This window comes from Mustela nigripes, chromosome 10, assembly GCF_022355385.1.
Source record: "Mustela nigripes isolate SB6536 chromosome 10, MUSNIG.SB6536, whole genome shotgun sequence".
Taxonomy (NCBI): Eukaryota; Metazoa; Chordata; class Mammalia; order Carnivora; family Mustelidae; genus Mustela; species Mustela nigripes.
Window position 1 is genome coordinate 1,970,669 of NC_081566.1, and position 15,104 is coordinate 1,985,772.

Sequence of the window (15,104 nt, forward strand, 5' to 3'; positions counted from 1 at the left end):
AGTATGTTGTATAGCTTGCGGTAAGTCGAGAAAAACCGGGACGGGGCGGGGCATTCAAGGGGTTAGGGGTCTATTTGCAGTTTTAAATTAGGTGGTCAGGGCTTTCTAAAGGCTTTTATCTCCACACTGAGTGTAAATGTTCTGATCCTGTAATATAATGGCATCTGATGATAATTATCAAGATAATTTAAAACATCTACGCAAAGGGAATACAAGTTTTTATGTGCACTTATTTTGAGAAAACTGTTAAACAGCTAGTTAAAAGTAGGTTAAATTGTTCTGGTTTTACATTTACTGTATACTGATTTTTTGTAGTTGAAGATAAAAAATCTTTTGTATTAGGGAAAGTAATGTACCTATTTCTAAAATTGAATATATCTTTGCCCTCACTCAAACTTTAAATTTTAAATAAAAAGCTGTACGGGCATCACTAAAACTTAAGTGTTGCTGCAGTACGACAGACTAAAGGCGTTGTTCCTGATCATTCCATGTCCACACGGCCTTCACTTTACTCCCACCGTCCCCCAACACCCCCACTCCTGGCCGGTCAGAGAAAGATTCGATGTGTGAAGGGGAGTGAATCTAGAAAACGTGGTTTTGTTTTAAATCTAGATAAGTGTACTTCTCAAGTTATATATTTGCTTATTAAATGCAGTGTTGCTGAGGAATTTTAAAGACATTATAAAACAAGAGCAACAATAAAAATCTAGTAATGTTAAAAGATTGCTAGCTGCATAATGTGAAAAACAATAGAATTTTTAGTTGATGAACTTTACAAATTAACTTGAGCTACTCACCGTTTGATCGAGCCTATTTATTAAAATACAATGCTGTTTCCATTTTAATACTAAATTTTAACCTAAAAGGAGAAAATATTTAGAAAATGAAGCAAATGTTTCTGGGTATTATGAGGAAAATCAGCTCTAATAAAATTTTGTATTAAGAAGTAGCTGAAAAGATGGCTTTGGGTCTCAGAATATAAATTTGACGTGGGCGTTTAGGAGGGTTATAGTAACTCATAACGTCCGCGGCCTCCGCTCCTGTAGACTGGGGTCTGACCTTGGACTCCTCCGTTTCTCCCCCTTTAGAACACGCTGCTGTCTGCGTTGCTTGCTGTGTGTAATTCCGCCCATGAAGCTCTGGATGTTCCACAGCAAACTGCGATTATGGAAACTGGGAGTCAGCTCTGGGCTTTTTTAAACACTAACCTGGTAAGGAAAGCAACTGATTATTTCCCTGAAGAACAAATAAAATACTGAGAAAGAGCATGGTCCCGAAATTCCCTGTAGAGTAAAATGTATGTAATTTCTTTAGGGGCTTGGTAGAACTTGTGCCTAGAACTTAAAATACCTATGTGTCCTCTCCAGCCAGTTCTGAGTGTGACGGAATGACGTTCGTAAAACCAGAACCTAGTAGAGTGACAGTGACCGTTCAGCTATTTTCATGACCATTTGGACCCTACTTAAAAAAGCAAACTTCTTCTCCCATTGTTTCTCTCCTCTTTTGGGCTAGTGTGGCCTGTTTCTATGATTCCATGGTCTTCCATACGATCCTTTGGGCAGTGGAGAGGGACTCGGCTTAAAGGTGGCATGGGCAAGGGAGTGGCTCCGGCTGGTTCGTGTTCCTCTTCCCTGGCTAGAGTTTGGATGCTGCGTGTCCCACAGATTATTGTAGTTTACAAATGACATTTAGTTAAACAATGTAAATAGGATATTTGTTTCCTTTGACTAAATAGTGCCAGCCACTGGAAGCTGAAGGCAACATTCACACTTTTGGGAAACCACAGAAATGGTTTTGCGGATAATGTTTTATCATTCAAGTTTATGTAGAATTCAGTTTCCCTTCTGCAGTGCCCACAAATCATTCAGTGAGTACTCCCTGAGGATTCTCTGCGGGTGATGTAGCTTATACTACTACGATAGAAACAATAGTTATAGGGAAGAGAAATGGAATTTTAAGAACAATAAGGCATACATAAGTTTCTCAGCGGCAAACAGAAGTCACTAGATCTCCACCTGCATTAAATTTCCTGTCATGTGATCTTTTTTTTTTTTTTTTTTAAAAAGATTTTATTTATTTATTTGACAGGCAGAACCACAAGTAGGCAGAGAGGCAGGCAGAGAGAGAGAGGAGGAAGCAGGTTCCCCGCTGAGCAGAGAGCCCGACGCGGGGCTCCATCCCAGGACTCTGGGATCATGACCCGGGCCGAAGGCAGAGGCTTTAACCCACTGAGCCACCCAGGCGCCCCACCTGTCATGTGATCTTGAGCAAATTATTTAACCTCTTTCCCCCTTTTTCTTAATTATTAGTAAAGTGAGTAAAGTTCTACTTCACTAAGTTCTAAGGTGTATGTGAGGTAGTATAAAGCACATACCAGGTTGCCTGGGATATATTAAATGCTTCCTAAGAGGTTGCTGTTTTCGTGTAATTGAAAATTCTCATCAAAACTATTTTGTGTTCCTTATTTAAGGTAACAGGTCAGCCGCATGTTCAGCAGACGCTTAGTCTTTTACTTCCACTATTGGGATTTTTCGTTCACACTCTAGATCCTCATCTGCTAAGTCAGGTAAGAACAGTAAGCTAGTTGATACTTTGCTGAGGAAATTACTGGAAAAACAGGACTTAAAATAGCTTTCTACATACAGTCCTTTTTAATGATTTCTTCCTCAATTTGCTGATTTCCTTCTGTTGAACTGAACTTCAGTGTCACGGACCTGCTGGTCTCAGGGAGGTGTCCTCATTGCTTTCACTCCTGCTGTGGAGTGTGGTTCGTACATGGCGCTGTTGATTCAGCCTAAATCTGTTCTTCCTTGTCTCCTGAGAGCGAATAGTCAAAACTTTTTTTTTTAACTGCTCCAGAACATCCCTGAGGTTAGGAGTCATGGATCATGTGTGAACCCCACATTCAAAACAGGCATTCCAGCAGCTGTGGGAGTATGGAATAGAACCGATGTGGACTTCAGGGTAATCCTCATTGTCTCTTTGAAGAAACAGCATGCTTTTGATGTTAAGAGGACCACTGAGTTTTCTGTCTGGCCCCCAGCTTACATGGCTGGGACAGGCAGAACAGAGGTCACTGTCAGGGGATGCTTTGGATGATGGTCTGACCTGCTTTTGGAGGTTTTAAGCTGATAGAGGAAAAGGCACTTTTCTGAAGTTAGAGGAATTAGTCCATACTGGGCAGAACTGATCCCCCAAATCAAGAGCTGGCCGAAGCTTACAGGCATGTTTAGAAATCAAGTTATGAGGTAAAACTAATTCCTACTTAGGAAGATGATGGAAGAAATAACACCCTGTCATAGGACCTGTATGCTGGAAAGTGAAACTATTGATGGTTTGTTTTAGTAGCTTTGTTAGTGGTTGTGTACATTAAGAACTTAGCATTACAAATACTGGTTAGGTATATTTTTAAATTACTGTATGTATAACATGAATTACTGAATTATAGAGAATGAGAATGCAGTAAAATAATGGATTCAAACTGGATTCTGACAGCTCTAGTAATCTTCTTTGAGAAATTAAATATGGATAACTTTGATAGAATTGTGCCTACTTTTAAAAAACCCAAATAACTAAAGCTCTAAAATTTCAGCATAACTAAATTGTTCGCTTAGGCATTGCTTCTTTTATGGACGACTTTCTGTGTTCCTTTGAGTCAGGGGTTGGCGAACTCTGGCTTCCTAGCTAGATTCTGCCCTCCTGTTTACAGGACAAGAGCTAAGGAGGATTTTTACATTTTCAAAGGTCTGTGAAATAAAAATTAAAAAATAAAAAAAACAGTATGCAGCAAGGAACACATTACCTATAAAACCTAAAAAATTGACTAACTGGCCCTTCATAGAAAGTTTGCCAATCCCTGCTTTAAATAGCGAACCTCCCTCAGTAGAATTTAAAATACAAAACAATTTTTAAGGATTTGAAAGAAGAGCACTGGTATATAGTTTCTCAGGAACACTTTTTTTTTTCTTTACAGCAGTTGGTAGGCGGAACACTGTTTAAGTGCGTCATTTGATCATTTTATTCAAATTCCACATATGTTTAGGCTTCATAGTGTTCGACTCTTGGATTTTGTTGTGTTTCCCCTCCCCACATTCCCATCAGAATCTTCTTATGTCTCTACAAAATATTTACTTTCATTTATAACTGTTCTTTGGTCTTTACCACTTTAGGTAGTAACTTTGCAGACTTCACTGCTTAAATTAGAGCCTCCTGACCACGTTCGTTTGGCAGTGCTTGATTTTGTATCTTCTCTAGGAAAGTTTTTCATACCTCAAGCTTTCCAGGTAATACTCTTAATTCTTTTGTTCTGTGTTAACAAGATCCTTGTAAGAATTACTAAAATTTCCCGACTTTTAATTTCTGGAATTCTGTGGATCGTTGACAATGAAAGTCGGGGGAAAATGTGTTTTGTGAAGAGATGGTGACTTTGTCAAAATAGAACGCATTTTAAGTATTTTGTTTGTTTTGTTAGAAAAATATATTTTGACATACAAATAATTTAGAGTTGGCTGTAGTCTGAGTCTCCTTCCAGTTGGGCTTTACCACACAAAGTCCCTGAGGAAGAAAGACATATTTGTCTCTTATGAAAGAGTATAAAATGAGGAAATTTATCAAAGTTGTTCTCGTAGTTTTACATCCAGGAAAGGGAGCCTGTTTGTTTTTAAGACAGTATTTCTGAAAGTGTTGCAGAGGATTTGTAATTCCGTACAGGCCTGCATACACTTCTGAATTTTCAGACCCACCTCACCGTGAAAGAACCTCCTCCTCAACTGAGTTTTGCCTTCCTCAGTGCTGTGGTCGAATCCAGGAATTCTAGGTCGTTGACTGTTTTCTTTTTGACCTCCATGGGAGAGACTATAAAAAGCTCTCTGAGGGGCGCCCGAATGGCGCAGCTGTGGAAGTGTCTGACTCTTGGTTTCAGCTCCAGTCGTGACTTCAGGGTCTTGAGATCGAGCCCAAGTCGGGTCTGTGTTCAGCAAGGAGTCTGCCTAAGACTCTGTCCCTCTCAAATAAATAAATAAATACATCCTTTAAAAAAAACAACAGCTCACTGATGAGAACCTTTTCACCTAACTGGAGCAAAAATATGATGGATATTATCTCAATAGAGGTCTTTGAAAGAAAAACAACCGGCTAGTTTCTAAAGGGCTCTTACTTATTTACAGGCAAATGATACCATCCTGTTTGTTTCCATGTAAGAATGGAGAGGTTGACAGTTTTTCAACTCTAGACTAAAGTATCCAAAGATAATTGCATTTGAGCTATCTTCTTTTTTACCATTAAATAAATTCCGGAGTACTCTTTCATTCATGCGTAACTGTGGACCCTGGTGGGCCCAGCATCTGTGGAACAGATGGTTTATTAGCAGAAATTACATATTCCCAGAGTGAAGTTGAGGCCTGAAAAGTTGATGGATTCATCAGCATGTAAGAGGCCTTTAAAGCCTGAAGACAGATTTATTTATTTATTCAAGAAAAAATTGCCGAGTTTTTGCTATGTGTCAGGTGCTGTTTTAATCACTGGGGATTCATTAATGAACCAAACTAATCAAGCCCCACGCTCGGCCTCTAGAAGGCAACGAATGAAGACATGATGTAGCAGTTAGTGTGAGTGCTGTGGAGAGAAATAGGGGGAGAGTGTGTTCGTGGGGGCACGGTTTTAAACGGGATATAGGCAGTGGTGTCTACACCAAGGAGACCTGTGAGTATCCTGAAGCTGAGGGAGCCGGCCGGGCATCCCGCACGCAGGGGCAGTAGCGTGAGGAGAACGCACCTGATCCGCTGAGGGGGCAGCGGAGGCCACGCTCACACACTGGGGCTCTGCAGGCCATCCTGAGGACTTTGAGTTTTACTCTGAGTGGAGTGAGAAGCTTGGAAGCCTTTATGCAAAGGAGTGACATGCCCTAACATAGTTACAATCCTACGATTTAAAAAAAGAATGACAATCTGTGATGCTGCTGTATTCTGATCTATAGAAATAGTGCTCACTGGGACAGGATTAGGGGAAACTTGACATTAAGAATAGGATACTGAGGGGCACCTGGGTGGCTCAGTGGGTTAAGCCGCTGCCTTCGGCTCAGGTCATGATCTCAGGGTCCTGGGATCGAGTCCCGCATCGGGCTCTCTGCTCGGCAGGGAGCCTGCTTCCTTCTCTCTCTCTCTGCCTGCCTCTCTGCCTACTTGTGATCTCTGTCTGTCAAATAAATAAATAAAATCTTTAAAAAAAAAAAAAAGAATAGGATACTGAGGTTTTCCTCTAGTTAATAAGGTTTGGTTCTCTTTTTAGGACAAACTTCTGCCCAGCCTGTCTTCTATTTTTGCCTTACTGCTGGCTGACAGGAATTGGATAGTAGAACAGCATTCCTTGGAGGCGTTTACTCAGTTCGCAGAGGTAATTATAAGACCAACCTATCAAAGTGATCGCCAAAATGTATTATTTGGTTTTCTAAAACATTCCAGAAACATTTATTGAGCTACTTTTGGTCTTATTCATGAAAATTTTCCCTTGGAGGAGATAATACCAATGATCTCTTTTGTACCATCTAACAGTGGAGCATAGAGAAATGAAGGTAGTTTCCTAAGGTCCTGGGAGAGTGGGAACAGCTGAACCAGGCATTCAGAACAGGTCTGTCAACTTCGACACTGTCTTCCAGACAGTACTTTTGAGTGTGAAATGAATAATGCATTTTGTCTCGGTCAGTTAGGTTGTCTTGGAGTTAGGTTGATGAACACAGGGACCTGTGAGCTGGGGGCCACAGAGAAGGCGAGCCTCCTGTGGGATGCTCCTTTTCTCTTGCCTGGAGCTGTACCGTCCCGCCTTTGGCCCTCAAGGGCCCAAGACATTAGGATTACAGGGCAGCAGTGACGGACGCCTCCAGCTCTGCTCGTGCAGAACGTGGCCCGGTCCCGAGGCTCCCTGAAGGAACCAGGGAGCTGGTGGTCTTTTGAGTATCCTCTGACGCTGTTTTCTTTTCGGCTGCCTGATTAAGGTAGCTCTTAGAACGTACGGAGTGGTCTCTGCAAGCTGCTGAGATACATTAAAATTGGTTTCATTTATCTTTTAATAGGGAACAAATCATGAAGAGATAGTTCCACAATGTCTCCGTTCTGAAGACACGAGGAACAAAGTTGTGTCCTTTCTGGAGAAGGTATTTATTTCTGTAGATCAGAATACAGCAGCATCACAGATTTTGTCATTCTTTTTTTAAATCATAGGATTGTAACTAAGTTAAGTATCTTCTTAGCTTACATTTCTCGTAGTGCTCAGCGGCGAGGTGGCCATGAAGCAGCGGCCTGTACGACGAGCCGCAGCAGTGGAGCACCCGCAGCCCCTCGGCCCAGGGCGGGCTGTGGCAGTGCTGCTCGCTGGCGCGCTGGGAGGACCGGGGAGAACCGTAAAGGGCTCCTGTCGGGACTGCACGCGCAGCAGCAGGCCCGAGAGGCCCATGTGTGCCTCCCGAATGGAGACACACTTTAGCCATGGCTTTGCTGCATGGGCAGAGACGAAGACCTAGTTTTCCAAACAGTGACATTTGTGAAGCTGTTTTTATAGTTAGAACCAAACTGTTTCATCATTGGACTCCCACGTTTGTGTACCCAGGCAGCTTCTCTGGGGCTTGTTTTAGGGTAAGAGCTCATTGCAGCCCTAGTAGAATAGTTAAGCATAATTCACTTTCTCTTGGTCTTCTAAATGTGTGGCTTAACTACTTTTTTTTTTTTTAATCCCACGCCCGTTACTAAGCTGGGCTGTGTGTACACACGTGTGTATTACCTGCCACCACATATCCGATCAAGTATGTGGTTGCATGTTTTTGTGTTTCTTACCCTACACATCGTAGACGATCATTTTTCCAAATCTGGAAAAACGACAGTCCAACTTTTCTGTAGGGAAGGAGAACACTGTAATTTTATCCAGATTCCACGACGATAATGCATTTACAGATGAGTCCAACTTCCAAAATTTGCCTCGCTCACAGGCCAATAAGCCAGAATAGTTTAACACCGGGAGCTTAAACACAAACACAGCACACATGCATGCACGTTCGTGGTCTTTTTTTTTTTAAAGTTGGGGACAGGAGGGGTAGAGGGAGAGAGAGAATCTTAAGCGAAGTACATGTGCCTAGCACGGAGCCCGAAGCGGTGCTCGACCTCATGATCTTGAGATCTGACCTGAGCCGAATCAAGAGTTGGATGCTTACTGAGCCCCCCGGGAGCCCCCAGCCTTCTCATTGTCTGACTGTCACATGTGCTTGGTGTTTACTTGATTTGTGATCCGTGGCAGACTGGGCTTGGAGATGAAACTGCAGTTGCCAGAGTGGAACGTGTGAAACAGGAAAAAGTCATTTTCCAGGAACACTTTGCCAAAGTTGCTGTAGAAGCAGCAAAGTGGTTGTCTCTACAGGTATGGACTGCATTTCAGATAAGAGAAATTCTCCCCTCCTTACTGGTAAAAGTAAAATAAACAAAAACTAGTATGGCTTCTGGCCTCATATTGACTGTCACAATATAATCAAATCGATCTATATATGTAAAAGTCTCCTGTTTTACAGTAGCTGCTCTTCTAAAAAATCCTGTTTCTTCCTGAAAGGTTATCAACCATAGAACAGAGGTGGGACTACAAAAATACAATAGATTTTCTCTTTCAGTGTGACTTTGAACTGTTTATAGTAACCTTCGGGAAAGTTTCGTATCTGGATCAGTGAAGATATAAATGTAGTTTGAGAGCCACTGAAGAAAACCAGTGAACTCACCTTCCAAAATGTTTCGGTTGATCCTTGCTTCATTCATCAGATCGGCCTAAATAACTTCTGGCAGTATCTAGAAATCACGTCTACCTATTAAATGGCAGAAATCTGATACTGGTATATAGAAATCTGATAAGACTAAGGATATTCAAAATATTGTTTTGAGCACTGTTTAGAATAGCAATTTGAGAGAGGAACAATGTTCTTGTGAGTTGTAGTTACAGTTCTTATGTAAAGAAAGTACGTCTATGTGAATAACTTGTTTTCAAGACATATTTTACTTTATAGATTTCAGGCCTAAAAACCACATAGCTTTGCTCTAAAGAAGCCTTCAAGAATTTATGACCTTCCTTAGTTAGACTGTGATGACATTAGACATCTTGGTCCCGATCCCCACCCAGGTGCAGTGATGTTAGAAAGCCTGACGACTTCCTGAATTGGGTTGAAAAGCATCTGAAAGACCACAGCATGTAGCATTAAAAAGTAAACCAGAACCATTTAGAAAACCCATACCTTGAGCTTTTTTTGTCAGGACGAGATCTTCCAAAGAACACTCTCTGGAAATTACCCAACCAAGGCAGCATTCCCAGTGTCCTTGAGCCCTAATGGTAGTAGCACCCTGAATTGCTGTGACAAACCAGAAACGCCTTCCGGTGTTTTTCTAGGTGATACAGGGATGGTGGCTCCCTCCTACTCTTGTGAGCCAATGAGAACATAAAATTTCTGTTTTTGAAGTCCCAAAAGAAAGCTCTTTATCATCTTGGGAATGGGTATCATGGCATGACTTACCCCCTTCTTGTTCTCATTTGCCAGCCTGATGCAAAGAGAGCCCGTCGGGAGTTCCCCTTGGAAGAAGAGTACAGGTCAGCGCTGCAGGCAGCATCAGGGGCCTTGGAGGCAGTAGAGTCCTTACTCCAGAAGGCTCCGGCTCCAGACTGGCTTCCACAGAAGATGGAGATGCTCCAGGAAAGGCTTGACGAGCTGAGACGACGCCTACTCTAGGCTGACTCTCGGATGGACCGGACCGTGTCACCAGACAGCCGGGTACGATTTCCACCATCCTACGCTGTGCTCCGTAGGTGAATGTCCTGACGTAACTATGCCTGCATTTTCTAACACATAAAATAACTTTTGTAAAGCTGAATCTAGTGAAAAATAGTCTTTATTGGACATTTAGAGAACAGGTGGTGGGGGAGATTTCTCAGGAAGAACTTTGGTACAAGGTAATCTGTGTGGCCCAGTCGGGGACCGCCCGGGTACCCACAGGGCCACAGACACTGCAGCTGTCGACAAATAAATAAGCTGCCTAAGAAAACTGCAGTAATTTCAGATCATTTATATATACTTTACAGCTAAAACTTTTTCAGTAAGTTGTATTTCATAATAAAGCTTACTCTTCTGACAAAGAAATGGCACAAAATTAAGCTAATCAGCTGGAATTTTTGTGTTTATTTTCTTCTGGAATCGTCCTGGAAAAAAGCAGTAACTTCAGCCTTTCCGCAGCTACCTGCTCTTCACAGAAACTGGCCTCAGTCAGACGCACACGGGCTCCTCCTCCACGAACCCAGCGCCGCACCTCTCCGCGGGGCGCCAGCCACCACTCGGGGGGCTCGAGCTTCAGTCGGCACAGACGGCAGAAACGGAGGCTTTTGGGTTTTCTTGTCTGCAGAGCCCACTTTGAGGTATTAGTTTGATTTTTTTTTTTTTTTTTTTAAGGAAATCCTTTTCCCTAAAGTTCCACCCGTTGTCACCAGTTATTATCTTCCCAGTTCAGCTCCCCTTCGTCTCCCCAGCCTGCAGACTCTCCCTGCAGCGAGATAAAGCAAACCAAGGGCAGGCTGCTGAGACCAGTCTTTCTGAATGTAAAGGGGCCTAACCCTAACCCTGCACTAGGCAAAGGAACTTCCCTCAGCAGGACGCTGAAGAGGAGGAGGATTACTTTGGTTCCAGATTAGGAAACCAGAGCACTGGAAACCCAACTTCCCAGGGACCATATAAGTACAGTCTGGTGACACCCTATTCTCGATTTAACCTCTTTTTAAATAAAAAGGTTGTAATAGTAACCAGTGGCCCCCCTAACCAGTCTAAGCACTGCAGTTCTTTCTGGGGGAGGGAAAGACACCGTTTACAGGAAGCGACCGCAGTCACCGAGGGCCGCACCCCTCACTGCGAGCCACTGTGCGTGGGCGCGTCTGGTACCGACGAGACCGGCCGCTGATACGCGCAAGGGAACCCCTGGAACTAGCGGCCCGACTTACTAAGCCTCACCTCAGTCATCTCTGCTGCAGCAAATTTCGAGGAAAACTGCGTCACTGGTGAGACGTCATCCTTGTCAGAAACCATCATTTCTGTCCTCAGTTCAGGCAAAATAAGAAGAGCAGCTGAAGGCTTAATTTCTGGAATCATATCGGCAAACCAGTCCAACTCTGGATCTGGGACTGGCTTCTTTTTTACCTGAATGGTGAACTCTTCTCCTAAACCAAGTTCTGATGAAGCCGCGAAGCGCCTTTCTTGTGACGACACTTTTGGTGGCTTGGTTTGGTCTGGGTCATCCCTGCTTTGTGCAAGACCAGTCTTTTGGGGTAGACTCGGTTTCCAAGGCTCGGACTCTTCAGTGAGTGAAAGCAAAGGAGGAAGAGCCTCCTGTTCCCTAGAGGCACCCGGGGGGACAGCTGGGCCCCCACCTCCCGCGCTAGGCTCAGCATCCAAGCTGCCAGGCTCCAGGTCGTCCCACGCCTCCTCCGCCTGCACGTCAGCGAGCGGGAGTGTGGAGGCATCGTAGGATTCTGCAGGACAAACCCGGATGCTGACAGCTTTGTTTTCAGGCTCCTCAGGCTCGCTCCAGTCAGGCCACTCCTCAGACTTTTTAGAACTTGATGGGAAGTTCTCATGATCTCCTGAGGTATTTTTCACATCTGAGAGTCCATTCATGGGAAATTTAATAGGCTGAGGAAACTGATCACCTGTGGGGACATGTACAGAACCTACTCTCATAAAGTGTTAAGAGCTAGCAGTATAGTCAGGAAAAGGTTAACACTTTAAAAAAAAAAAAAAAAGCATGGCTCTAATTTCTTAGAAATAGACCCAGGTTATTAGATTCTACTTACAAAAGAGATCCCAGCAGAACAGAGCAAGGATGTGATATATGTTATTCAAATACTTAAACTAAACTAACTGGAACATATAATCATTCACTAAATATTCAAACAGACTAATTTTCTTTAGACAAATATAGAAATGTTTGAAGCCAGGCAGTGTCAACCCCAAGAAGCGCTGTGTGGTCAAGTAAGTTTGTCTTAACCCAATATACCCTCGTTTTACTTTTTAAATTTTATTTATTTTGAAAGAGTAAGAATCCTGAGCAGGCTCTATGCTCAGCACAGATCCTAGTGCAGGGCTTGATCTCATGACCTGAGATGAAATCCAGATTAAGATGCTTAACAGACTGAGCCACCCGGGCGCCCCAACATACCCTCTATCTTAAATAAATTTCCTTAAATGCAGTCAAGCCCTTTCCCCCCCCCCCCCGCCCCCCTTTAAAGATTTTATTTATTTATTTGAGAGAGAGAGAAGATGAGAGCGGAGAAGGTCCAAGGGAGAAGAGGACTCTCCCCATGGAGCTGGGAGCCCGATGCGGGACTCGATCCCAGGACTCTGGGATCATGACCTGAGCTGAAGGCAGTTGCTTAACCAACTGAGCCACCCAGGCGCCCAAGGCCCTGGCATCTTATGCAGTGTGTCCGGACTCTGCTACTAACATTTCCCCACACTTAAGCACACAGCTCTTTTTCATGGCATACCTCCTGCCACCTAACACAACTATCATCCTCCGATACAACTGGAAAACGCCGCACTAAAGCATCAGAAGTACCAAAGTAATGTCTGCCAGCTGTCCTCACCAGTTACGAAGAAACGGGAGGTAGGTGCCCTGCAGTCCAGGAAACACAGAGGAGACCCCAGCTGACTACAAACTTGTAAGTGATAACAGAAATCAGCCTCAGTATTCCCCAAAGTGCCCTTAATTTCCAGAACTTAAAACTTGGTACTCAGGAAAACATTCATCTAAACAGTAGAAAAGCTATATAAATGGTATATTTCTACCTGTCTGTAAAAGAGGATTGTAGCAAGCTCGTTGTATGTGCTTCTTGCTGATGGGCATGCTGCCAGAAGAGAGACATTTAGGGAATACGCCAGAGGAGGGGTTCTCCAAGACTGGTGCCATCGGACTCTGCTGGCTACAGATGACGTGTGGGGGAGAATCTGAAGATGAATAAAAACTCCCAAAAATAAAAGGGATAGTAAATTGCTTCTTGGTCAGGGTAGGTGAGCAACAATTAAGGGAAAAGGGTCCATTTAACACAGTTTGAAAAAATAGGTTGTAGGGAGAGGAGAGCATCTTCCAGTATCGGGAGAAACACACCGGTTACACAGTGGACTGCCTGTCGTCAACGTGTTTCAGGGCAGGCTGAGTATCTACGTGATGTTAAGGGACTCGAAAGGATTCAAGCATTAGGTGAGGAGTTTTACAAAACTTAATGGCCTTTGAACATTTTGGCAATTTAAAATCATAATTGATTCTACTTTTTTAAAAAAAAGTCTAAGAGTACAGCACACCAATGTGAATGTACTTAATGCCAAACATTGTACAGTTGAAAATGGTTAAAATGGATTTAAAGTAATTAACAACATCCTAAAATAATCACTTTACTACTTTGGTGTTTACTTTTCTAATCTTAAAAAAGATCCACGTGTATTTGTAAACATCAATGTGTTTTAACTTGACATGATATTGTAAACCTTTTTTGGTCTTAGGTTTGAATTTGAAATGTGTGGTGGGAAATTTTAAAATACGTTTTCTGTATACTGTAGAATCTGTATGTCCCCACACGCAAATAGGCATTTTATCCGTTACATATGATTAAAATGTAATAAAATGGGAAAAAATGGTTAAAATGGTAAATGTTATGTCATGGTAGACATTTAATCCCAGCTAGGGTGGGGTGGGGCTGTTTAAAAAAAAAATATTGTCTTTAACAGTTTACCAGAAAGTTCATAATCAACTGTGGGCACTGGTCAAAAGAATTAACAGCAAAATTTTTGGCTTCATACTTCCTCTGCCCTGGGTACATCATCACAAGCCTTGCCTGTCCTCCAGGGCCTACCAGTGGTTCTTACCCAGTGTCCCCTTCTGCAACGCTCTTCCACGCAGACGGACTTCCCTGAGGTACCCTTTTCATAAACCTCAGTATTATCCCATATTGTCTGACCAGATAGGTAAAGTGCGGAAGAACAGAAGGAGAGAAAAGTCCAAGGATCCCCTCCTATACACGTGCCCCCTCCCCAGCATTCTCCCAAGTCCCTGCAAGAAGGGCCTCTCCTAACTGGGAGCTGGGAACGCAGGCTGCCGCCGCAGCTCAACCACCGTCTTGGAGAAAGAGCTTACCTAATTGAGAAGCCAGTGGGAAGAGACCTTGATCTGTCTTATTAAGTCTTCCAGAAAGTTTAGTAAAAATTAATGTTACTCCTGCTTTGGTGCCCTTTGGTTTCTTACAGAGGTATGGGCCAACAGTATATAAAACGTCCAGAAATGCAGAAAATAGGAAACAGCAGTAAATACAACAGGTATGAGGAGTGGGGACTCCTGCCAACTTGGCGCGCAAAGCCGCCCTCTGGGAGGGACTCCCGAGTCTTATCTCAAAACTGCACACACCGTCCCCATACTCCTCTGCTATGAAAGGTAAATACATCTCTCATCTGCTGTTTGGGGACACACAGACTCCACTCACTCAAGGTGTACGAACACGTCGCGCTTGGAGAGGAGGGAGCAGCCGCTTCATCACCCTCTTCAAGCTCCTGACACTGACTTCAGCCCCAAGAAGAGTTGGACCCATCAGAACTGCAGGGCACCAGTATTGCTTTACAGATTCTCCTGGCATCAAAATTCAGGAAAATTCAGACAGTTCTTTTCCACTGTGACAGTTTCTGTGCACTATCGTATTCACTATCCATGAGAACTGACTGAGATCTGCATTTCTTAACAAGGTCACCGTCCTAGTCAGGGTTAAACCAAGGAGCAAAGAAGCAATCATGCTGATATAAAATTCTTACTCTTGACTTTTATAGCCTACAAAGACCAGAAATTACTGCTCCGTCCCATATAACATCCAATGGGAACAAGCCAGAAATAAGGATTTCCTGAAGTATCTAAAAATCAACAGCTTTTTACCTAAAAGGCCATCAACATCAGAAGAACTTAAACATCTAGTGTTAAGCTGCTACAACCTTTTTAGCCGGTGACAGACAATATCTATTAAAATTTCAAATACATACCCTTTGACCCAACAGGTCTACTTCTGGGACT

The 15,104-nt window shown here is 43.1% G+C and overlaps 2 protein-coding genes across 7 annotated transcripts in view; one reads left to right on the forward strand and one right to left on the reverse strand.

Moving 5' to 3' along the window:
• The window catches only part of FIRRM (FIGNL1 interacting regulator of recombination and mitosis), a 46,139-nt gene extending 35,699 nt beyond the window's left edge, over window positions 1-10,440 (forward strand). For both annotated transcript variants that reach the window (XM_059412413.1, XM_059412414.1), the window contains 8 exons: window positions 1,089-1,211; window positions 2,471-2,566; window positions 4,170-4,283; window positions 6,286-6,390; window positions 7,067-7,147; window positions 8,281-8,400; window positions 9,557-9,787; window positions 10,227-10,440. In XM_059412413.1, the coding sequence (XP_059268396.1) occupies window positions 1,089-1,211; window positions 2,471-2,566; window positions 4,170-4,283; window positions 6,286-6,390; window positions 7,067-7,147; window positions 8,281-8,400; window positions 9,557-9,745 (828 nt within the window). In that variant the 3' untranslated portion in view covers window positions 9,746-9,787; window positions 10,227-10,440. The remainder of the gene's footprint in view (window positions 1-1,088; window positions 1,212-2,470; window positions 2,567-4,169; window positions 4,284-6,285; window positions 6,391-7,066; window positions 7,148-8,280; window positions 8,401-9,556; window positions 9,788-10,226) is intronic.
• The window catches only part of SCYL3 (SCY1 like pseudokinase 3), a 42,770-nt gene continuing 38,098 nt past the window's right edge, over window positions 10,433-15,104 (reverse strand). For 4 of the 5 annotated variants that reach the window (XM_059412416.1, XM_059412418.1, XM_059412415.1 and 1 more), the window contains 3 exons: window positions 12,845-13,003; window positions 11,012-11,706; window positions 10,433-10,550 (listed from right to left, as the gene is read on the reverse strand). In XM_059412416.1, coding sequence (XP_059268399.1) covers window positions 10,491-10,550; window positions 11,012-11,706; window positions 12,845-13,003 — 914 coding nt within the window. In that variant the 3' untranslated portion in view covers window positions 10,433-10,490. The remainder of the gene's footprint in view (window positions 10,551-11,011; window positions 11,707-12,844; window positions 13,004-15,104) is intronic. The other variant, XM_059412419.1, reaches the window with a different exon arrangement.